This window comes from Oncorhynchus tshawytscha, unplaced genomic scaffold, assembly GCF_018296145.1.
Source record: "Oncorhynchus tshawytscha isolate Ot180627B unplaced genomic scaffold, Otsh_v2.0 Un_scaffold_7045_pilon_pilon, whole genome shotgun sequence".
Lineage (NCBI taxonomy): Eukaryota > Metazoa > Chordata > Actinopteri > Salmoniformes > Salmonidae > Oncorhynchus > Oncorhynchus tshawytscha.
The window spans coordinates 244,841-267,912 of record NW_024609644.1 but is presented as its reverse complement, the minus strand read 5'-3'; the positions used below and the strand labels follow the sequence as shown (position 1 = coordinate 267,912).

The 23,072-nt window shown below is 44.9% G+C and overlaps 1 protein-coding gene across 1 annotated transcript; it reads left to right on the top strand.

Annotated features, from left to right (window-relative positions):
- Positions 1-129: 129 nt before the first annotated feature.
- LOC112259054 (dynamin-2) lies at positions 130-21,987 on the top strand (the record flags this gene model as incomplete). Its single annotated transcript, XM_042316599.1, is given in 20 exon segments — positions 130-310; positions 533-682; positions 957-1,160; positions 1,517-1,615; positions 1,687-1,847; positions 2,180-2,322; positions 2,397-2,532; positions 2,708-2,775; positions 4,526-4,664; positions 7,220-7,348; positions 7,755-7,825; positions 9,250-9,301; positions 10,475-10,486; positions 14,859-14,969; positions 16,631-16,740; positions 16,937-17,048; positions 17,648-17,812; positions 18,071-18,294; positions 18,597-18,839; positions 19,304-21,987. Coding segments are annotated over 20 exon segments (2,580 nt in total), but the record flags the coding sequence as incomplete, so codon positions are not given.
- Between the last annotated feature and the right edge of the window lie 1,085 nt (positions 21,988-23,072).

Below are 23,072 nucleotides of genomic sequence, written 5' to 3'. Positions count from 1 at the left end.
TCACTTCTAATTTGTTGACAGATGGGTCATGAAGTGTGACATTTCCCCATGCTCATCTATTTCGCACAGGATTTAGTGTGAGGAAATTGACCTTTTTAGTGTACTGAGTAATTTTACTTTCTCTGTATTTTTCTGTCTGTCTGGGGCTCGCCCCCTCACTTTCTTGGTCTCTTTTTCTCTCCCTCAATTAATTTTTCCTCTTATTTAATTTCTCTTCTTTCCTCTCTCTCTCTCAGGGATTTTCTTCCCCGAGGATCAGGCATTGTCACCCGTAGACCTCTGATCCTGCAGCTGTGCTTTAACAAAGCCGGTGAGTCTGAATTCTCATACAACCATGGCCTTATCTGTCCTCATTGCTGCTGCCATGGACCTGCCTCCTCCACCCAACAACACTGTCTGTATCCTGATAAAGACTTTCTTCTCCTCTCTCTCTATCTATCTGTCTCGCTCGCTGTGTGTCTGTCTCGCTCGCTGTGTGTCTGTCTCGCTCGCTGTGTGTCTGTCTCGCTCTCTCTCTCTGTTGTGTCTGTAGAGTATGCAGAGTTCCTACACTGTAAAGGGAGGAAGTTTGTGGACTTTGAGGAGGTCCGGGCGGAGATTGAGGCGGAGACAGACAGGATCACAGGCTCCAACAAGGGCATCTCCCCCATCCCCATCAACCTCCGGGTCTACTCCCCTAACGGTAATGCTCACCAACAGTTATTCATTTGGTGTTCATTTTAACATATGCATGCACACGTTCAGTTGGACGTATGCGCACACACACACACGCACACACACACACACACGCATGCACACATAAAAGTTCAGCAAACACTTTCATTCATGTATCAACCTCTCAAAGAAACTACCTTCGCCATGCCATACAAGGACATGTATACACAATGTAACACACATCATACAGTCTACATGGCAACAGTCATAACCTTCTCCCTCCCCCTCCATCTCGCCCTCAGTGTTAAACCTGACTCTGATCGACCTGCCGGGGATGACTAAGGTGGCAGTGGGGGACCAGCCGCTGGACATAGAGCACCAGATCAGGGACATGCTGCTGCAGTTCATCACCAAGGAGAGCTGCCTCATCCTGGCCGTCACCCCCGCCAACCAGGACCTGGCCAACTCCGACGCCCTCAAGATTGCCAAGGAGGTGGACCCACAGGGTAAGGGACTAGGAGGTGGACCCACAGGGTAAGGGACTAGGAGGTGGACCCACAGGGTAAGGGACTAGCCTAGTGGTACTGTACTGGTTCTCTATTGGAACTCCCAGGACCAAAGGATGAGGATGGGCACTTGATTTCTGGGTGGTGTTCATTTGGTGCACCAAATAGACTGAAACATTGACACAGTACCTGGACTCCAATAAGAAGCACTAATTAATATTTTTTTTCCCCCCATTGTTTTTCCTACTGAACGATTGTATTGAATTGAAGGAGATGAGGAATGGAAGGCTGGGTGGATGGTGGACAGGCAGTAGTCAGGATTAATATGATGAGATGAACTGTTTGGTTCTGTTCAGGTCTGCGCACTATTGGCGTGATCACAAAGCTGGACCTGATGGACGAAGGGACGGATGCTAAAGACATCCTGGAGAACAAACTGCTACCTCTGCGTAGAGGTGAGGGGAGACACTCACACACACACACACCTCATGGACTGCAGAGGAATAAGTGTGCGCTCTCTCTCCAGGTTATATCGGCGTGGTGAACCGCAGTCAGAAGGACATAGATGGCAGGAAGGACATCCGCGCTGCGCTGGCTGCTGAGAGGAAGTTCTTCCTGTCTCACCCGGGCTACAGACACATGGCCGAGCGCATGGGCACCCCACACCTGCAGAAACAACTAAACCAGGTGAGAGATTACTCAACGTTCCCCTTTCTGTTAATCTACACTGACGTTCTAGTCTGACTTCCAGATCAGTTGTTTTGCTTTCTTGTGAACTTGAGAGACGGCACCAACAGATCTTAAACCAGGCTATAATGTTCCTTGAAACTCACTTGCTCTTTCATTCACTATACATTCTCTCCCCTCCTATTCTCCTTCTCGCTCATTCTATCCCTTCCATTTCTCCTTCTCCCTCCCTCCCCTCCTCCCTCACTCATGGTGTCCCTCTCCCTCCTCCCTCACTCATGGTGTCCCTCTCCCTCCTCCCTCACTCACGGTGTCCCTCTCTCTCTCCTCAGCAACTGACCAACCACATCAGGGACACTCTGCCTGGGCTGCGCAGTAAGCTGCAGAGCCAGGTGCTCTCCCTGGAGAAAGAGGTGGAGGAGTACAAGAACTTCCGTCCCGACGACCCCACACGCAAGACCAAGGCCCTGCTGCAGTGAGTAGAGGACACACACACCACCATAATGAGTAACTCCAGAGTTGACCCTGACTCTCTGTCTTTCTTCCCAGGATGGTGCAGCAGTTTGGGGTGGACTTTGAGAAGCGTATCGAGGGCTCTGGGGACCAGGTGGACACAGCGGAGCTGTCGGGTGGTGCCAAAATCAACCGGATCTTCCACGAGCGCTTCCCCTTCGAGCTGGTCAAGGTGAGCGCTGCGGTCTCAATACTCACTGTCACAATATTTCCACAAGAGAAGTTCATCTGCCTGCTTGACTGTTTTGACCACAGTTGATCGACTTGTTTTTTTAAATTTTAGAGTGCAGAATGGATTAACAGTGTTTCTATTGTTTGTTCGTTCTTCTGTCTTTTCTCTCTGACAGATTGTGTTTGATGAGAAGGAGTTGAGGAGGGAGATCAGTCATGCCATCAAGAATGTCCATGGTGTCAGGCAAGTGGAGGAGAGGAGGGGCCGTCCTGTGTCTTCACACATCACCACCACTGTGTTCAGCTCTTTCCTCTTCACTGTCAACCCTCTCTGTTTCCTCCTTTCATGTAAAACGGACCCACAGCATGCTTAACGATCACAGAGCAATTAGCCTAAAATGCCCACCGATCACTCTCCCACAGAACTGCCTATCATACACTCAAATGGTTGTTGTTGTTCGTTGTGAAATCTAAACTATTTTAATCTTCCCCCACTCCTTCCTCCGCCCTCCTTCCTCCCCACCTCTATTTTTATGTAATATCTTGCTTCTTATTTCCTTGTTCATACATCAATCACTGATTTGTGTGCTGTTTCGTGTTTGTATGCTGATAACCTTGGCTCTGCTCTCTCTTCCTTATTTCTGTCTGTGAATGTCTGTTTTATCTTTTATTTGTTCTACTGTTCTCATTTTCTGGACTGACTCGTCTTTATCTGCTTTTGTCTGTTTGTATGCTATCTCTCTGGACAATAACTTGTCTGTCATCCTACTTCTGTCAGTTTTTTTCTTTTTTGTCCGTCTGTCTGTCTCCTTATCTCTGTTTTCCCCCCCCCCTGTCTTTGTGCGTCCTCAGAACGGGCCTGTTCACTCCCGACCTGGCGTTTGAGGCCATTGTGAAAAAGCAGATCATTAAGCTGAAAGAGCCCTGTATCAAATGTATCGACCTTGTCATTCAGGAGCTCATCAACACAGTCAGGCAGTGCACCAACAAGGTACAGCAGCCTGGTGTCCAGACTCCCGTCCTGTCCCGACCCAGCCTGGCCACAAGGGGGCGACACTGAGGGGGGCACAACACTGACCCACTCTGCTCCAAAACAGCTGTCCATCCATGGCCTCTATGACCCTTTAGATAGCACAACTAGGGCCCAGAGATTTTCCAGTCAGGTCATGTAGTTAGTCAGTAAATAAAAACTCCTGGCCCTAATCAGAACGTCAACTGTGTAACCACCCGGGGGCTCCCGAGTGGCGCAGCGGTCTAAGGCACTGCATCTCAGTTCAAATCCAGGCTGTATCACAACCGGCCGTGATTGGGAGTCCCATAGGGCGGCGCACAATTGGCCCAGTGTCGTCCAGGTTTGGCCGGGGTAGGTCACCATTGTAAATAAAAATGTGTTCATTAAGGTTAAATAAATCAAATAAAAACACTCTATACACACTTGTGTATATTTAGTGTGGTATATGTCCAGAGGACTGGATGGGGCAGATATGGGGACAGTTTGAATCCCCCCTCAGCCCGCCACAGCTAGCCTGTGTGCCAGGTGCCGCTGTCATGTTTTGTGACGGTTGTGGTGTCGTCGTCGTGGAGACGGGATGGTTGGGGATGGCCATTCCCCGAGCATCACTGGTCTCACATGGACAAGCTGCAGGTCTCATCTGTCTAAGAATGATACACACTTAGGACTGACATAGCTAGGGTGTTAGTTATGTGGGTACTGTGAGTTGAATATGTGCCCACATATCTATATTATATACCTAGTTTGAGAAGAACTGCCCTGTCAAGAGAAGAGGATGTGAAAGCCTGCGGCTTGTCCTCATCTTCTTGCTTTACTCGTATTTCTAGAGACGAGATTTCTAGTTTGACAGATAACTAACTAAACTAAGAATCTTCTTGTTTTTCTTTCTTTCCTGTATTTCTCTCTCTCTCGCCTCTTGTTATTTCTGTCTATCCCTCTCTCTATGCTGCCCCCCTACACTACGCCCCCCGTACCCCCTCAGAACGGGGTTGTTCACCCCTGACCTGGCCTTCGAGGCCATAGTCAAAAAGCAGATCCTCAAACTGAAAGAGCCCAGCCTGAAATGTGTGGATCTGGTGGTGTCCGAGCTGACCGCGCTCGTCATGAAGTGTTCCGTCAAGGTAACCAAGAGCAGACTCGCCCCTCACAGGAAAGAGGGGGGGAGAGAAGGAAGAGAGAGCGAGTGTTCTGGAGTGTATCCTCTCATCTGTGATTGAATGCCCGTCCCTGTTCCCCTCGCACCTCTCTTCCACCGCGCTCCAATCAGCAACCTATCCTAATCCTCCCCCATGCCATCGCTCCTCAGTGCCTGGATTGTGTGTATCCCTCCCTCGCCACACACATCCTCTCCTTTTGTCCAAGCCACACGTGTCCAATCAAGCATTGACTTGCAAATCACGTGCCTCCTCCATCCCCATCTCCCCTCCTCCTCAAGACCCAGACCTCTGTCTACCAGAACATCAGAGCTCCAGAGCTATATTTATATGTATACATGTCCTGCAGAGCTCCAGAGCTATATTTATATGTATACATGTCCTGCAGAGCTCCAGAGCTATATTTATATGTATACATGTCCTGCAGAGCTCCAGGGCTATATTTATATGTATACATGTCCTGCAGAGCTCCAGGGCTATATTTATATGTATACATGTCCTGCAGAGCTCCAGGGCTATATTTATATGTATACATGTCCTGCAGAGCTCCAGGGCTATATTTATATGTATACATGTCCTGCAGAGCTCCAGGGCTATATTTATATGTATACATGTCCTGCAGAGCTCCAGGGCTATATTTATATGTATACATGTCCTGCAGAGCTCCAGGGCTATATTTATATGTATACATGTCCTGCAGAGCTCCAGGGCTATGAGGCTGTGCTCTCTCACTGACCCAGCACTGACCCTGTTGCTGTGTTGCCATAGCAACAGTGGTGCTCAACAACCATGCCATCTTGAGGATGGAGGGGGGAATTGCATTTCAAAGACCCACCACAGTCCATCCCTTTCACTGTCACTCTACCTCTGGTATTAGTTCAGCTGAAGAAAGGATTTGCCCTTCACTCTTTCCTTCACCCTCTTCTTCTTCATTCTCCTGATCTTTTCTTCACTAACATGAAATAATATCAGCAATCACCGTCAGCTTGGAATGATTGTTTACTGTCACAGGAAAACAATAGTGTCAACTGTAAGTTAACTTACTTTATTTTTAAAATTTTTTAGGTTGAATGATCTAATTTCCTAAGTGTTTCTATGTATTTTAGCCATTGATCCATTTAAAGGTTGACTCCAGTCAACTAGAGCTAATCATCATGACATCACTCCTCATGGTGTCCATCATGGTCATTCCCAGCTGAGGCTGAAAACGCTGCCCTTATGCCATAGATCACAGACATTCATCCTGTGTGCATGCCTATTTAAGGAGTGAGTGTGTGTGTGGTAGTCAATATGATTACTATATTCACTGCTGAATGCCTATGTCCTTCCCCTATCCTGCACACTGAGTGTAAGAAACATTCAGAACACCTTCCTAATATTGAGTTGCACCTCATTTTCCCCTCAGAACAGCCTGAATTTGTCGGGGCATGTACTCTATAAGGTGTCAAATCATTCCACAGGGATGCTGACCCATTTTGGCTCCAATGCTTCCCACAGTTGTGTCAAGTTGGCTGGATGTCCTTTGGGTGGTGGACCGTTCCTGATACACACGGAAACTATTGAGTGTGAAAAACCTAGCAGCATTGCATTTCTTGACATACAAACCGGTGCGCCTGGCACCTATTACCATACCCTGTTCAAGGACACTTAAATATTTCATCTTGCACACATACACAATCTGTGTCTCAATTGTATCGAGGCTTAAAAATCCTTGAACCTGTTTCCTCTTATCTACACTGATTGAAGTGGATTTAACAGGTGACAGCAATAAGGTTTCATAGCTTTCACCTGGTCAGTCTGTCATGGAACGAGCAGGTGTTCCTAATGTTTTGTCCACTCAGTTTATGTGCTTCATTTCCTGTCTGTTGTATATGTAAATGGAAGGTAGGTCTGTCTGGATAGTCATGCCAGAGTGTTAGTGTATGTGCTTCATATCCTGTCTGTTGTATATGTAAATGGAAGGTAGGTCTGTCTGGATAGTCATGCCAGAGTGTTAGTGTATGTGCTTCATCTCCTGTCTGTTGTATATGTAAATGGAAGGTAGGTCTGTCTGGATAGTCATGCCAGAGTGTTAGTGTATGTGCTTCATATCCTGTCTGTTGTATATGTAAATGGAAGGTAGGTCTGTCTGGATAGTCATGCCAGAGTGTTAGTGTATGTGCTTCATCTCCTGTCTGTTGTATATGTAAATGGAAGGTAGGTCTAGTCATGTGTTAGTGTATATATCCTGTCTGTTGTATAAAATGGAAGGTAGGTCTGTCTGGATAGTCATGCCAGAGTGTTAGTGTATGTGCTTCATATCCTGTCTGTTGTATATGTAAATGGAAGGTAGGTCTGTCTGGATAGTCATGCCAGAGTGTTAGTGTATGTGCTTCATATCCTGTCTGTTGTATATGTAAATGGAAGGTAGGTCTGTCTGGATAGTCATGCCAGAGTGTTAGTGTATGTGCTTCATATCCTGTCTGTTGTATTTAAATGGAAGGTAGGTCTGTCTGGATAGTCATGCCTGTTAGTGTATGCAGCTGGGTTCTTGACCCCTGGGTTCTTACCCCCGGCTGAGAGAGAGACCGTAAATGGAGGTAGGTCTGTCTGGATAGTCATGGATCGTCACCACCTACGTCAGAGAGAGAGAGGGCAAGACCAAGGACCAGGTCAGTGCATTTAGGGCCTGTTTTACGAGGAGTCTCGGGGTAGGAGTGCTGACGTAGGATCAGTTCAGCCTTTTAGATCATAATGAATTAGATGATATGGTCAGGGGACCTGATCCTAGATCAGCACTCTTACTCTGAGATGCTTTTTTAATGCAGGACCTGACCACTGACAGAGACACCCTCCCAACAGGAGATTTTTAAGAAATATATTTCTCCATTTGAAATCGATTGTTTGTAGTTGCCTTTCTTGCACTTGTCTTTTCTGTACTCGGACTGGCTTTGCCTGATTGTGATAAGTGGTTGTTGATGCGCTGATTGTAAATGACGTCAGTTCAACGACTAAGTGAATGTAAATGTAATGTAAAATGAACTCTATTGTCATAGTGAAGCTCTGTCTTCATTCTAGGTGATGCTGCTGATTGACATTGAGCTGTCCTACATCAACACCAACCACGAGGACTTTATAGGCTTCGCCAAGTATGAACCCTACTACCCCCCCGGCCACCCTAATACACCTCACCCTTTACCCAAGCACCCCTTCCCCCTCTCCCCTAATGCTCGTGCCCCAGCTCCCAGCTGAAGGTGTGGTTGTGATGTAGTCCTGGGCACCAGACTAACTCACTACTGCCCAAAGCCAGATTTGTACTGTTTGCTGAACTGGGCATGGACTGAACTGAAGTCTGCTGAACATGGATTGGGTAGAGTCCCATAAGCTTGTGTGCCTGACTGCCTGTGCTTGATAGTTATTCCTACAGTAAGTGCCATTCCCTATAGACTTGAAACAATCAATACCTCAATCGCTGTTTGGCCACTTTATCACAACCCCCGAAGACACTCACAGAGACCACTGTCGCTACAAACCACAATTACCGCTTCTTTTATCAGTATTACTGATCCTAACAAGGGGCTGTATCTGTGGATCCTTGATCTACAGGCTATAAACCAGCTGTGACTCAGTGAGTCTGATTGATCCACCATGAAGGCAGATCAATGAACGTGGTTAGAACACCATAGAATACTACGCTAGGGGTCAGACAAGGTCGCTCTAGCTCTGCTAGGTTAGTTCTGCCTCTAATGAGCTGAATCAAGCATGCTAGGTGGTGCACCCTCCATTTCTGACCCTGTCTCTCTGGAGCTGTTTTTTGATTTTTCAAGGACCCTTGTTTGTTGTGTGCTTAGGGATTGAACTGAGTGAGTTTGAGTGGAGTTTTTATCTGTTGACTGCGTTGGTTATTACTAATAACATGGTGTTTTGGAATACTGATTTCCTGCATCTTGCTGATATGTCAGCCCTAGACACTCATACTGGATGTCCTGCCAGAGCTTGACATGCGTTGACCTCTGCCCTCTACATGGTCTCCAGTGTAGCAATTACTGTAGGATGCACAGCATGTAGCTAGCTGAGTTGAACGTCTCTTCCATAGAAATATAATGACTTCTGTTTCTATGGTCTCTTCACTCTGCCTGAGGTATGCATCTGATTACGTAACAGCATTTCCTCTTGCGGGTCTGAATGCCGTGCGGGTTCCTTTCCAATCATCCGCATGGAGAATGGGTTGATGGATTGATGAGAAGTGTTGTCAGGTAGGTAGGGGTGGTAACTTGTCTCTCGTGGCGTCACTTTCAGTCTTGACTTCAGAAGGCACGATGATGGTAGCCCACCAGGGTACGGCAACAACAGGTGGGCTGTCACGAATCGGGTGTCCCTCTTCCTCTCCGCCCGTTCCCCCAGACCCCACTCCCACTGTTCCCATGACTATGTTTGATAACTTGAATTGTAGGACAGGTTTGATAGCTGTTAAACGATTTGATTGATCAATACACATTATTACCCAAACATTGTTGATGCTGATAGTGGTTTTGAATGCGTTTTTCCATCTGAACCTGTCCTTCTCTAACAGTGCCCAGCAGAGAAATACACATCAGAACAAGAAGAGGGCCATTCCAAACCAGGTACACTTTGTCCCTCCTCCTCCCACCCTCTTACTTACCCAGCCCTCCCAATCTGATCAACCCCAGATTAAGCTGCCCCAGACTGACACTTCCCCCTCTATCATATTTACATGGTGTAACATACCTGACCTCTGTAACCTAACCTAGCACTTATTTACTTAAGCATAAGTAGCTTCAAGATAACCCCTGCAAATCATGGCCAAATACCATCCTGTCTTTAAGTCCGATGTTAATTTTCCTCCTTGGCCACTGTGTTATAAACCTGGCACCTCTCTGTGTCATCCAAACAGTTCTAAACGTGTCCTGTCTTTAAGTCCGATGTTAATTTTCCTCCTTGGCCACTGTTATAAACCTGGCACCTCTCTGTGTCATCCAAACAGTTCTAAACGTGTTTTGAAGTCTCTGCTTTATTGATGTGAAATCTAAATACCTGAAATCATGTGACTATGTTATGTCAGCTTCAATGTCATCAACACTTATGGAGTGCACTTCTCAGGTTCCTGGAAACCTAGTAAGGGTACATATTTTCTAGGATATACATTACATCCTATAGAAATACCTTCTAACACTGTATTTCAGCGAGGGGAGAGTTGCCCTAGACTAGAGTCATTCAAGCCCTCCCTGCTTCCCTGCATAGGAAATGAACAGCTGTTTATACCACAACTATCACTACTTTATCACTATTTGCACGGCACTACAACACAACCAAGGCATGATACCCAACAGCAACTAACCCAAGCACTTTTTGTATTGTAATTCAGAATGTGCATGGGACCCAGCTTCGCTCAATGAAAGCAACCAATATCAAATAACCGATGTGTGGTACTTGAAGGAAATCTAATCGCATGTAACTCTTGTTCTCTTGCTCCCTCTCTCTCCATCTCTCGCTGTCTCCATCTTTTCTCTCCTTCTATCTTTCGTTCTTTCTATTCCTCAACCCCTCTCTCCATCTCTCCGGTTGTCTCATGGATTCCATTTCTGTCTCTCACCATCAAACCTTTCATTCTACCATTTCAAACGTTTCCTGCCCCCCCCACCTCCCCTTACCCATTTTCCCACTCCCCCATCTCCCTCCCTCCCTGGCTTGCTTGCTTCCCCATTTTTCCCTGGTCTATGATTTATCCTGCCATCTTTTGCCCTAACCACTCCCCAACCCCCCTCCCATCCCTGCAGGGTGAGATTCTGGTAAGTACCCCTCAGATCCAAGCCACACCCTGTTAGGAGTCAGCAGGGGTCACCAGAGCAGGAGAACTGAGGCCAGACATCTGACACTTAGGAAAGAATGGGAGGTTATGGGAATTGGTGTTATGGCAACTTGTTCCAGGTTACTCCTGTGTACAGAACTCCTCTTCAAAACGATGAGCTGTTTTTTCTCGTCATATCTTCCCTACTCCACAGGGACTGAGAGAGGGCGAGCAGGAGGAGGTAGTAGATTCTCAAAGTCTCAAGACTTATGGCAAACCAGAGATCAATTAGAGTCATATCGTAGAGATGTAATTCTCGTCGGCTTTACCCCTTACCCGTAATCGGTAACGGCTTTCTCAATAACATCCGGGTTATGCTCAATAATTATTGGTTTCACTTAACAAGACTGCAATTGTCTTTAATTGGACAAGTAGATAGAATATTACTAACATTTACTCTTTACTCTCAAACCTGTTGAAACCAGTTCTGTCCAAGCACGGTCAGAATTGTTTTATTTTTTTGGCACGTTCTTGAACCACACTGTGACGTGTAATGTTATGATTCCCTGTGAAAGACTATGGAAGAGTTGGGAGGATGTGAGAGTGGCTGGTGTCAGTTCTCCTGCTCCTGTCCTTACCCATGCTGCCCTGTCCAGGGGTTTAAGTAGTGACCGCCTCAGTTTGCCTTGCTGTCGAAGGGTCCTGAACATTCCAGGAATGGGGGGAGGAGACATGAATCACCAACAATCATTTTCTTCCTTTTGGTGTCATTGAAATCTCCTCTTGATGTTTTCTCTCTTTATAACTTATCGTGGCATGTCAACTTTCCACAACTCAATATTCCAATCATCACTATAACAATATGTTAGTAGCACACCTCACAACTGTCCACAAACCATTCTGTGACCTGTGACTGTCATTCCAATCAGGGACCAGAGGGTGGCAGTAGAGGGCATGGGGGGGGCGTCATGATTCAATCAATGATTAGAATTGACATAAAATAACTCTGATCAAATCTGATTTTGAAGTCATATAAATTGGGTTTAATAATGATTTGGAATGTGTTTATATCCATACATCTAATGTATCAATGTTTGATTTACCAGCTAGTAGAAGACCTAAAATAATGTGTTTATATCCATACATCTAATGTATCAATGTTTGATTTACCAGCTGGTAGAAGACCTAAAATAATGTGTTTATATCCATACATCTAATGTATCAATGTTTGATTTACCAGCTAGTAGAAGACCTAAAATAATGTGTTTATATCCATACATCTAATGTATCAATGTTTGATTTACCAGCTAGTAGAAGACCTAAAATAATGTGTTTATATCCATACATCTAATGTATCAATGTTTGATTTACCAGCTGGTAGAAGACCTAAAATAATGTGTTTATATCCATACATCTATTGTATCAATGTTTGATTTACCAGCTGGTAGAAGACCTAAAATAATGTGTTTATATCCATACATCTAATGTATCAATGTTTGATTTACCAGCTGGTAGAAGACCTAAAATAATGTGTTTATATCCATACATCTAATGTATCAATGTTTGATTTACCAGCTGGTAGAAGACCTAAAATAATGTGTTTATATCCATACATCTAATGTATCAATGTTTGATTTACCAGCTGGTAGAAGACCTAAAATAATGTGTTTATATCCATACATCTAATGTATCAATGTTTGATTTACCAGCTAGTAGAAGACCTAAAATAATGTGTTTATATCCATACATCTAATGTATCAATGTTTGATTTACCAGCTGGTAGAAGACCTAAAATAATGTGTTTATATCCATACATCTAATGTATCAATGTTTGATTTACCAGCTGGTAGAAGACCTAAAATAATGTGTTTATATCCATACATCTAATGTATCAATGTTTGATTTACCAGCTAGTAGAAGACCTAAAATAATGTGTTTATATCCATACATCTAATGTATCAATGTTTGATTTACCAGCTAGTAGAAGACCTAAAATAATGTGTTTATATCCATACATCTAATGTATCAATGTTTGATTTACCAGCTGGTAGAAGACCTAAAATAATGTGTTTATATCCATACATCTATTGTATCAATGTTTGATTTACCAGCTGGTAGAAGACCTAAAATAATGTGTATTTATCCATACATCTATTGTATCAATGTTTGATTTACCAGCTGGTAGAAGACCTAAAATAATGTGTTTATATCCATACATCTATTGTATCAATGTTTGATTTACCAGCTGGTAGAAGACCTAAAATAATGTGTTTATATCCATACATCTAATGTATCAATGTTTGATTTACCAGCTAGTAGAAGACCTAAAATAATGTGTTTACTTTTGACAGGAATTGAGGCAATGATGCCATCAAGTGGCCTAACTTTTCTCGAGTGATAATAACCTGAACATGAGATGTAGCTGAAGATAGAACAGGCTAAATGTCTGTCTTTTGTCATCACTGACCTATCCTGCATGTCAGGGCTTCTGTTTAGACAGTGAGGAAAGAAGTGTCATGGCATTAAAAACATCTCACTATCCCTATTCTGTCACCTCACACTCCTCTTGTCTGTCTCTTACCTTCAACACTTACGACACTGACCACTGACTGCCAGCCAGGTTTAAAAATAAATAAATACAAGTTCTCATTACAGAGGGGTGTAAGGCAATTCTTCGCCAAGGCAAACTGAGAATTTAGCTAACTCCTATGTTACAGCCTCTTCCCCTCTCATTTCTTTCGCTACTTTCCTACTAATTACACCCCCCCGTCAGTCTTTAAGACACAGGAGAGGGAGGGAGAGGTTGATGTTCTCTCTGTCTTATCGGCATAACTTGACAGCATCCTTGTCCAAGCTTGATATCTGCCTCACCTGATGGTTCTTTAAAATGGCAGTAACAATGAGAGCGTTACTCTAATACAGGAGTACTACAACCAGGGGTCAGCAGCCCCCTAGGTATCTGACGAGGTACTGCAGGGGGTCCCAAAAAAGGGATTTTTATTTAAAGGTTTTTATGAATATCGCTAGCAACAGAATAAGCAAATGTTGAATTACATGCAGTAGAAAATAAGAGTATCTTTCTGATGTCAACTTTATTTTTCAACTCCTAATATTGAACAGATTACACTAATTAAAGATAATTACAAGTATAAGTATCTGACATAGGCTTTGAAACAGCACCTGTGAATAGACTACCACTGTGGCAAGTACTGCTGCAAAGCTTTGTTGATTTGGACATACATTTTTGGCCAGACATGGCTAACCTTTGTTTAACCAGCGCTAAACAGTTGTTCTTAGCGAAAATGTGTTTGGAGTTACCTTTTCTAGCGAATAGGCTATTAGTTTACACTTCCTCTTCCAGTTATATGTGGGGAGGTCAAAATAATGAAAAACTATTTACCAAATCTATTAATTTTAAAATGTTATTACTTCTGCTTGACATTATCATTCACCTGATAAGACAAGTCGTGAAAACAATGTTTGCTAACTTAGGATGGGGTTCCCTGGGTTGTCGGTTTGCCTGGGCGGGCGTCCCTGGGCATAAAAAGGTTGAGGACCCCTGCTCTAATACAACTAGTCTACAGAAAGAACCTCTCAACCCTGCCTCATCTCTCTTTCCTCTCTCCCTTCCTTAAATCCTCTTTTTATTTTTATTTCATCCCTCTCTCTACCCGTCCACTCCGTGAGCTGTGGCTCAGTCTACCCGTCTCCATTGTCTCTGCATATCGCTGTATTCCTCTCCCACAGTCTGGCCCTCCTCCTCTTGCCTCTCCATCTCCCTATGTCCTGTTCCTTAGATAGGTGTTTAGCCTCCTACAGTGCCCTACACTGGAGTGTCTGTCTGACGACTCTGCCCAGTTAACCCACTAACCCTAGTCTGTTTTGGCTAACCGTGTATAGGCTAGCTTTTACTGACCCGCTCACCCTAACATACCACCACCGCCGACCCTTGATCCCTGACCCTGTGTGAGTCCCATTTGGTCTGGATGCCCCATATTAGTTAGTTTTGAGGTCATTAAGGTTTGTTTGAAGTTTCCTGTTTAAATCTCCACACCGTATGCTTACTGTATACATCAGGGATTATGTTCAGAAACATTGTTGGAATTGTAAATCTTTATACTCAGAATAGAAGAGTTAATTTAGAGTATGTAGAACATCTTAGTGCTTATATTGGTAAGACAGGATCAACCAAACTCACACTGAGTACCCAGGTAAGGTTTTTATTGGTCAGTTAAGTTAGTCATATCACAAGATCTCCAGGAGGTAAATCATGAGTACTTTAATGACTTGTTTTCCCTCCATCCTCCTGGTATACCTTGTCCCCCACCACCCCTCGCTCCCCTGTTCCCCCACCCCTATCTCTCTCCTAACAGGTCATCCGCAAAGGCTGGCTCACCATCAACATCAGCATCATGAAGGGAGGCTCCAAGGAGTACTGGTTCATCCTGACCGCAGAGTCACTATCCTGGTACAAGGATGAGGAGGTGAGTGTCTAACGCTGGGATAAGTACAACACAAAATAGTACAATACAAACTGGCAGAAAGATTCTGCTACTACTCCATGGGCTTATATATGATCTGCATTGCATGCTCCCTCCCCCCTCTCATTGTCATGGTGGAGAATCAGATCCGGCCAGAGCCTCTCACCAGAGCCCCTGCTGGCTGGTGGTTAGATGTGTCCTGTGTGTGTGTCCCGGCCCAGCCTAACCAATGTGCAGACTACTGTTCAGCTTCAGCCTGATGAACAGGTAGTCTGAACACTGGGCAGGCGGGGGGGTGAGGAGGGGGGAAGGCCCGCGGGGTCGCTCCGGCTGCAGGTCACTGCCCTAGAGACAGGACAGAGGTGGGGGTGGGGGTGGGGGGTGGGGGGGCGGCGATGGAGGGAGAGTAAACATTCCTCTGATAAAGAAAGCAACCAAACTCGGACTGAGGTCCAAATATATAAATGTATTGACTAATTTAGTATGTTGATGTAATGGAGAGATGTTGAGCATACACTTTTTTTGAATAGAATTTGATCATCTTAAAGTTCCAACAGCCATTACTGTATTTACTTTGTGCACATGAACAAAACAGCAAAGTGTTTTCCCACTCTGTGACCACACACTACTCTCTACAGTCAGATTTCAAATGCTCTGTAGGCCATTTCAAAGGCTGTAAAATATATGGAAAAGGCATGTCGATGATACATATTGTATGATGTTTTACTGGAACAAAGTTGAAATAATATTAAAGAAATAAACCAAAAGCACTAGGGATCATCCTTGGAAAGTTAAACATTTACAGACGGATGCATTTGGAAATATAGTCTGACTGTTAAACTTACCATTAGTTCGGTCAGAGCAGCCCAGGCCTTGGCGAAGATGTTCTCTCTCAGCGAAACAAAAAGAGCTTCAAAAGATACCGCTGACCAGAGCTGAAGACAAACCTTTAACCTGTCACTCTGACTACGCCTCAAAACAACTGGTACTGTTCAGTTTTGACCAGTCCTCTGTGGCGGAAAGAGCGAGAGAAGGAGAAGGAGCGAGGGAGGATGGTGGAAGCAAACTGACGTGGCAGGCGGGTTGAAATGTTCCAGCAGGGAATCTGCCTTTGGAATTTGCAGGAAATCGTACTGGGTTACTGGGGGCGGGTTGGGGGGGTGGGAGGTGTGTGGGGTGGGGGTGTATGTTTGTCTTGGTTTGTGGTTGTATGCCACTTTCATGTGTCTATGTGTTTACGTGTTTGCATTTACACAAGCACATGGGTGTTTGTATGTTTTCATGTGTGTGGTTATATATTTGTGTGTGTGTGTGTGTGAGACTAGGACATTGGCTTAGGGTGATGTAACTGTTGGGACTGAGCGGCTCTCTGTGTTAGTGCAGACATAAACACTTCCAGATGCTTCTCCTCAACAGTGCAAAGCTGGCATCCCTCCCCCCATCTCTCTCTCTCTCCCCCATGCTCCTCCTCTCTCCCTCTCTTCTCACCAGCCTGGTGGTCTGGGTCTTATACAGAGGAAATGCATTCCACTCTCTGTTCATTGGTGGAGAAGCCTAGTATTGTATTCCACTGTTTTTCAAAGTTAATGGCTTCAAGGATTTGTTTCTCAAGATTTCTTTGCTATGAGTTCAGATCCCCCGTCCCCCCTCTCTCTGTGTTTTAGGAGAAAGAGAAGAAGTACATGCTTCCCCTAGATAACCTCAAGCTGAGGGACGTGGAGAAAGGCTTCATGTCAACCAAACACGTATTTGGTGTCTTCAACACTGAATCCAGGTCAGGGAAATGGATGTGTGTGTTGTGTATGTGTATCCTGTTCCACACAAGTCTGTCATTTCAATTCAGTGAATCAGGAAGTAAACAAAATTCTCATCGAGAAGCATTGAGGGAAATCTACTTAGTGAATTGACTGAAATTAAATAGAATTTACACCCACCCTGATTGTGTTTGTGTTTTGCCATCCATCAAGCAGGAATGTGTATAAGGACCTGCGTCAGATTGAGCTGGCCTGTGACACCCAGGAGGACGTGGACAGTTGGAAAGCCTCCTTCCTGAGGGCTGGGGTCTACCCTGAGAAGGACCAGGTACTGAACCCAAACTCACTCAAATAGTCTTTGGGTCGCTTTCCCAGACACAGATGAAGACTAGTACTGGACGGACTTAAGGACATGCTCAACAGACTTAAGGACATGCTCAACAGACTTAAGGACATGCTCAACAGACTTAAGGACATGCTCAACAGAGATTCTCCATTGAAAGGGTTTTGTCGTCCAGGACTAGACTTCATCTGTGTCTGGTAAACCAACCCTTGAAGTTTGAATGTTAGCAGAAGTCAAAGGAACGGATGCATCGTGGTGACAGCCTTTGTCAGTATCTGATGAACACTAGGCAGGCACCTACACTTCTTGATGACGTCACTGATGATTGTCCTACTGCTTGTTTCTTCTCATGCACTCCACTTCAAGGGAGATTATGAGGTACTAATATCAGAGCGATTGGATGTATGATTCACAATGGCATACATCTACCGCAAAGGTATCCCAATGGCATGCAGTAGTATTAGCTATCGTGTATTGACCTCAAACACTCAGAGAACAAGTACGTGTGGCCTCAATTCAAAGGACCTGTTTGGACAGGTCACGTGTCCTCACTCAGAAGTAACGTCTCTCTCTGTGTTCCTCAGGTGGACACTGAGGATACGGCCCCATCAGAAACCTTCTCCATGGACCCCCAGCTGGAGAGGCAGGTGGAGACCATCCGTAACCTGGTGGACTCCTACATCGGCATCGTCAACAAGTCCATCAGGGACCTCATGCCCAAGACCATCATGCACCTCATGATCAACAGCGTGAGTGAAAAAAGCCTAGAGACAGTCTACTGAGCAGGCTCTGTCTTATAGCAGGGGATTCCATCACATGGCTGTATGACAGCTTCATGTACCTTTGTGTTGTGTTTCCACAAGCGCCGGGGTGTTTGTTTTCTAGCATCACTGAAGATTGACTATTCAGTGACTCCATCTTTCCATGCAGACTAGTATGATGTGAGTAGTGAAAGGAGTAGGACACCTCTGTTTCTCTGTAGTCCATAGTCTTCCTCTCCTCCCCAGGCTAAGGACTTCATCCACTCAGAGCTGCTGGCCTACCTGTACTCGTCAGGTGACCAAAACAGCCTGATGGAGGAGTCAGCTGACCAGGCGCAGCGCCGCGACGAGATGCTCCGCATGTACCACGCCCTCAAGGAGGCACTGCACATCATCGGTGACATCACCACCACCACTGTGACGGTCCCCGTGCCGCCGCCCGTCAATGACAGCTGGATGCAGGAAGCCAGGTGAGAGGTGTGTGTGTGTGTGTGTGTGTGTACACATTCACACATACAAAAGGGATTTGTTGACTTTGACGTTAATGTGGATTGAGTGAATGTACCTTAAATTCTCTCAAATTCATGTAATGGAAGATGTTTTGCTTCATCCATTGTCACATGTAGGAACTAAAGGGGGTCATGTGTAGATACTGTACAGTCGACCAAAGCTTATTGTCGTTGTGCAGTGTTCGTATAATGTATATTTCATTGTCTGTCTGTTCTTTTTCCATTCCCCACACCTCTTTCTCTCTGTTCTCATCTCCTTCCAGTCCTACCCCCCAGCGCCGCCCCCCGGCCGCAGCAGCCCTTCCCCCAAGCCGTCCTCCTGCAGTGAGTGGCCCAAGGCCGGGACCACCCCTCAACCCCTCCCCAGCGTTTGGGGGGCCCCCCATCCCTTCTCGCCCGGGCCCGCCGCCCATTAACGCCTTTGGCAGCAACAACCATCAAGACCCTTTCAGTGCCCCCCCACTGATCCCCTCTCGGCCCGCTCGCATCCCCCCTGGCGTGCCCAGGTAAGACCACCTCTCACGAGGGAGCAGTTCCTACCTACCTATATCCTCACACAGGAATAATGTCTCCTCATCGACACTATATTAACCTGTGTAACCCTCTTAATTCATTGTTGAATTGCCAGGTTATCACTGTAACTGCAGCACCTGCCTCTGACTGACTGTTGACGTCAATAGATGGATTTAAGTTTCCTCCCAGTCCCACCTTTCACATTACTACTTGAACCTTTTCTTTACACACTTCTCTTCCTTTCTCTTTCCTCTATCTTGGTTATCTTCTCGGTTTCATAAACCCCATCTCTTAACTTCTTTCTCTTTCTCTTGTTTCTTCTTCTGTTCTCCTTCTCTCTCAGTGGAAGTGTTTCTCTCCATTCACGTCTCACAATCTCTCAACTGTTCTCCTGTTCGCTTTGTCTGGGTTTGTTTCATTGCTCTCTCTCCCTCTCTCTCTCTCTCTCTCTGTGCAGCCGAAGACCCCCTGGCGCTCCTCACCGGCCCACCATAATCCGCCCTGCTGAGCCCTCCCTGCTAGACTAGACTACCCAGTAGAACCAGCCAGGCTCACCTGTGTGTGTGTGTGTGTGTGTGTGTGAGACTATGTGTGTACTGAGGCCAGAGGGGAGGGCTAGAGAGCAGGGGAGGAGGGGGCCCCTATACAGTATCTATGCACATTGATGTATGCTATTTCAACCAGACTTATCTAATGTAGTCGACTCAAACTGTTCTCTGATATAAGCTGCTAACCCTCCCTTAGTCTCCTACACATTTGGGCTCTCTGGTCTCCACATTCTAAAGAAGCAAAGGAACCATAACCACTTGAATCCTCAGAATCAGAAGAGATATAATTATACTGTTCTGGATATTGTACCATATGTATCAAAAGATTCATCAAGACTTAATCCCTCACCTTTGACCAGCAGGGTGCAGTCACAGCATCCGATGTGGATGGTTACATGGAAGTGACATGCCCCTAAGCGACCTATTTTCTGTGGTAACAGAATTGTTAATTTCCTCTCTGAAAATGTGGACTACAGCATAGTCCACAACCTTTCTAAACGTAAAAGGCTAGCTACCCTCCCTCCCTCCATCTTTAGACGTGTCCTCACCTCGTGCTCTACTACACCCGACACCTCTGTGTAATATACACAGACATCCTGTTAGTTTTTTTGTGGTTTTTCTAACTTGATTTCATACGGGAAAATAGTTATTATTACGACTACAGTGGCGTTGATGAATACTTTCTTGTTATTTTATTTGAGTGACTTGTCTGTTTTAATGCCCCCTGTATGTAGCTTTAAAACCAGTCTCATCACAGCAAAAGGAGGCATAAAAAGACAATTTAGCAGTGCAGGGCTACACATGAGGCTGAGAGCAGCCTTCTAAAATGTGCATGTTATTATTGGAATGTCCTGCCACCGCTAAGAAAATGTCATCTAGATTGACCACTTGAAGCACTTCTGTGTACATCCATACATCCAGTGGTAGTGTTGAGGTTGTTAAGACTATGCACAATAAACAGAGAGAGAGTTGTCAGCACTTTGAGATGATTTCTCCACGCATCTTTAAGTATAGAGTTATCCCAGCACCTTAAGTCAACCTCATTGAGGCCTTAGCCAACCTTCATTCAAAGTCTCATTCAGGACAAGGACAGGTAAAGGGGAGAGTACAGTAGGTTCTCCTGGAGGAGGGTGAGAGGGTGGGGAGGCGGGAAAGGGAAGGGGGAGCTATGTGGTTAGAGCTGGAGAGACGGCGGTTTAGGACCGACACTTCTTCCTGTCACAATTCAATGGTCATTTGTCTTTATGGAGGAGAGATCCTCCCGGTGTCTTGGAGACACCGTTGTACATAGCTGATGGACAGTCTCAGTACAGACACACAGAGATGGTGATGTCTCCAGTTTTAAAAAGAATGGATGGAGAATGATGTCTAATGGTGTTCATTGAAAACCAAACATTTTAATGTGTAGTAATCGTTATACTAATTGAAGCACTAACACACAGCCGTTATATTGACTTCGCTTGGGATGTAGGGAAATGTTGAGATTTGTAATCTCCAGATCGCATTAATTCATTATTTATAACCCTGGGCATTTGTCATGTATCGTTTTGATAGAAATGATGTCAGCTGTATACTGCACCTTCAGCCTACTACTCTTCCTCTGGAAGGGAGACTGAACGTCTTTCTGGTAGCGACTTCCACTACAGGGTTCTAGTTGGAATAACTGTTGCCACTGGGAGGGTTTAAATAGGAGTGAAGAGTGTCTCTTCACAGATGGGATTTTCTACTGATGAATATCATTTGATTCCTCTGATGGTAATTTGATCATTGATTTTTGCTGGGGGAATTTTGGGGTCGGGATGGGGGGGGGGGGGTTTGGAGGGTGAGTGACAAATGGATGACATTGATGTTTTGATTTGGTGATAAATATTGAGGGTGAGCAGGGGGCGGGAGTTCAACTTTTGTTGCTCTTTCTGGTGTACATACACATCCTGCCTGGAGAACCTGTCCAAACTATATAGAGCTCAGTCCAATACCTTGTACCCCTTACAGATTGTAGGGTGAATTTGGTAGGAACTGTCTAAAACCATATTTTCTGGGCAGAATGTGCTTTTCTTCCCATACATTTCCCATCAGGTCTGTCTACAGTGACCGTGCTGCTAGTGGGTGTCTGACTCTGATCTCAGCTAACTCTAACTAAAGCCTCTGGGAAATGGAGTCTATCCATGCTCCAAAAGGTTTCAATCTCTTGACCAAGTATTGAACCCCTACTACGAGGAAATTGGGCCTTACATTTATGCTGTCACTCTCTGATGTTGAAGAGTCTTAAGGGAATCAAAAACGTCCCCTCCTTATGAACGTGTCCCTCTCACCTGACAGTACCGGTCACTGTAGCCTGTCCCCCTACACCCCATCTCCTGATCTGTAAAGTGTAAGATGTTGGTGATGACCTTTTCTCCATAATGGATGCCCCCCCACACTCTCCATGCTCTGTATCTTTCATCTTGTGGGTGGGGGGAACTGACCTGCATCAATCTTTCTTTAGTTTTTGCAAAGCCTTGTCAAGTGCCTCTAGTAATTTCCTGGATTTGAATAAACAAATGAACCCATTTGGAACATGAGCGCTAAATAAAGAGGTGTTGTGTACAATAAAGAGACTGGTGGTTGGTGTCTCCTTGTGTCTTGTGTGGTCCCCCCTCTCTCCTCTCTCATTGGTTGTCCTCATGGTTCTCTCTCCTGGTATGCCTTCCTCTCTTCTTCCCCCTCCTTCACTGTGGATGTTGCTATGGTGTTTCTGTGCCAATGGGCTGCTTGCCTTTTGACTTGAGTTAAAAGTGGAATGAAATTTGTGAAGGACAAGAATTCCTGGAATAATAACTTATTCATTCTTCTTTTTTCTTCCTTCCTGATGTTTCTCTGAATACAAGGTGCACATACTCTACTATACAACTCAATACTCTGCTGTAGTGTTAGTAATAATAGTGGTGGTGGGTTGTAGAAGGCCTTTGGTGTACAAGTATACTGTTTTTCAATTAAATGTTCAAGTTTATGGTCTAATCAACTTGATTTGATTTGTCTCTTGCTGCACATGATAGATCACATTGCCTGTAGTAAACAGGCAGCTATGGTAATAGGAATCATCAGCTAAAGAAAGCAGGGAGATGTAAAAAATGTGATGAACCCAAACACAATTTTAGGAAATAAATGTTCCTAAGTCTTCCCTTACAAAAAAGGTCTGTTAGACCCCTTACAATCACCAAACTGTATTACGCATCAAAAATACTTGAATGGGAGAGAGTTATTAATGTTGGTCTGTCGTTATGATTGTCCCTGAACAGGCGGCCTGCTCCTGCTCGTCGTAACCAGTGGTGACCTTGCCCCAAAGCAGGATAGGATTGGGGATGCACTGTCCACAAACCAGCAAGAGAACCAGACCTGCGAAGAATCATAAACCTTGAACACCTTAACCTTAAATATTCTCCAAAGAATAGGTTTCGGAGCTGATTAAACTCTAAAAGCCATAACTTAGTTTATAACATGAAATACAAGAGGCAGCTTTTTCAATGGCAACTGTCAAACATACTCGTTCTACAATAACTGACGGCATTTCAGGAAAATCAGCCTCCTTTAAAAGTTTTTTTTCATAAAGTGAAATTGAGATAAAAACAGCTGCATTGGGCCTTTAATAGCTGGCACCTACCCAGACTGTTCTAGAAGTGTGGGGGATGTATTCTGAAA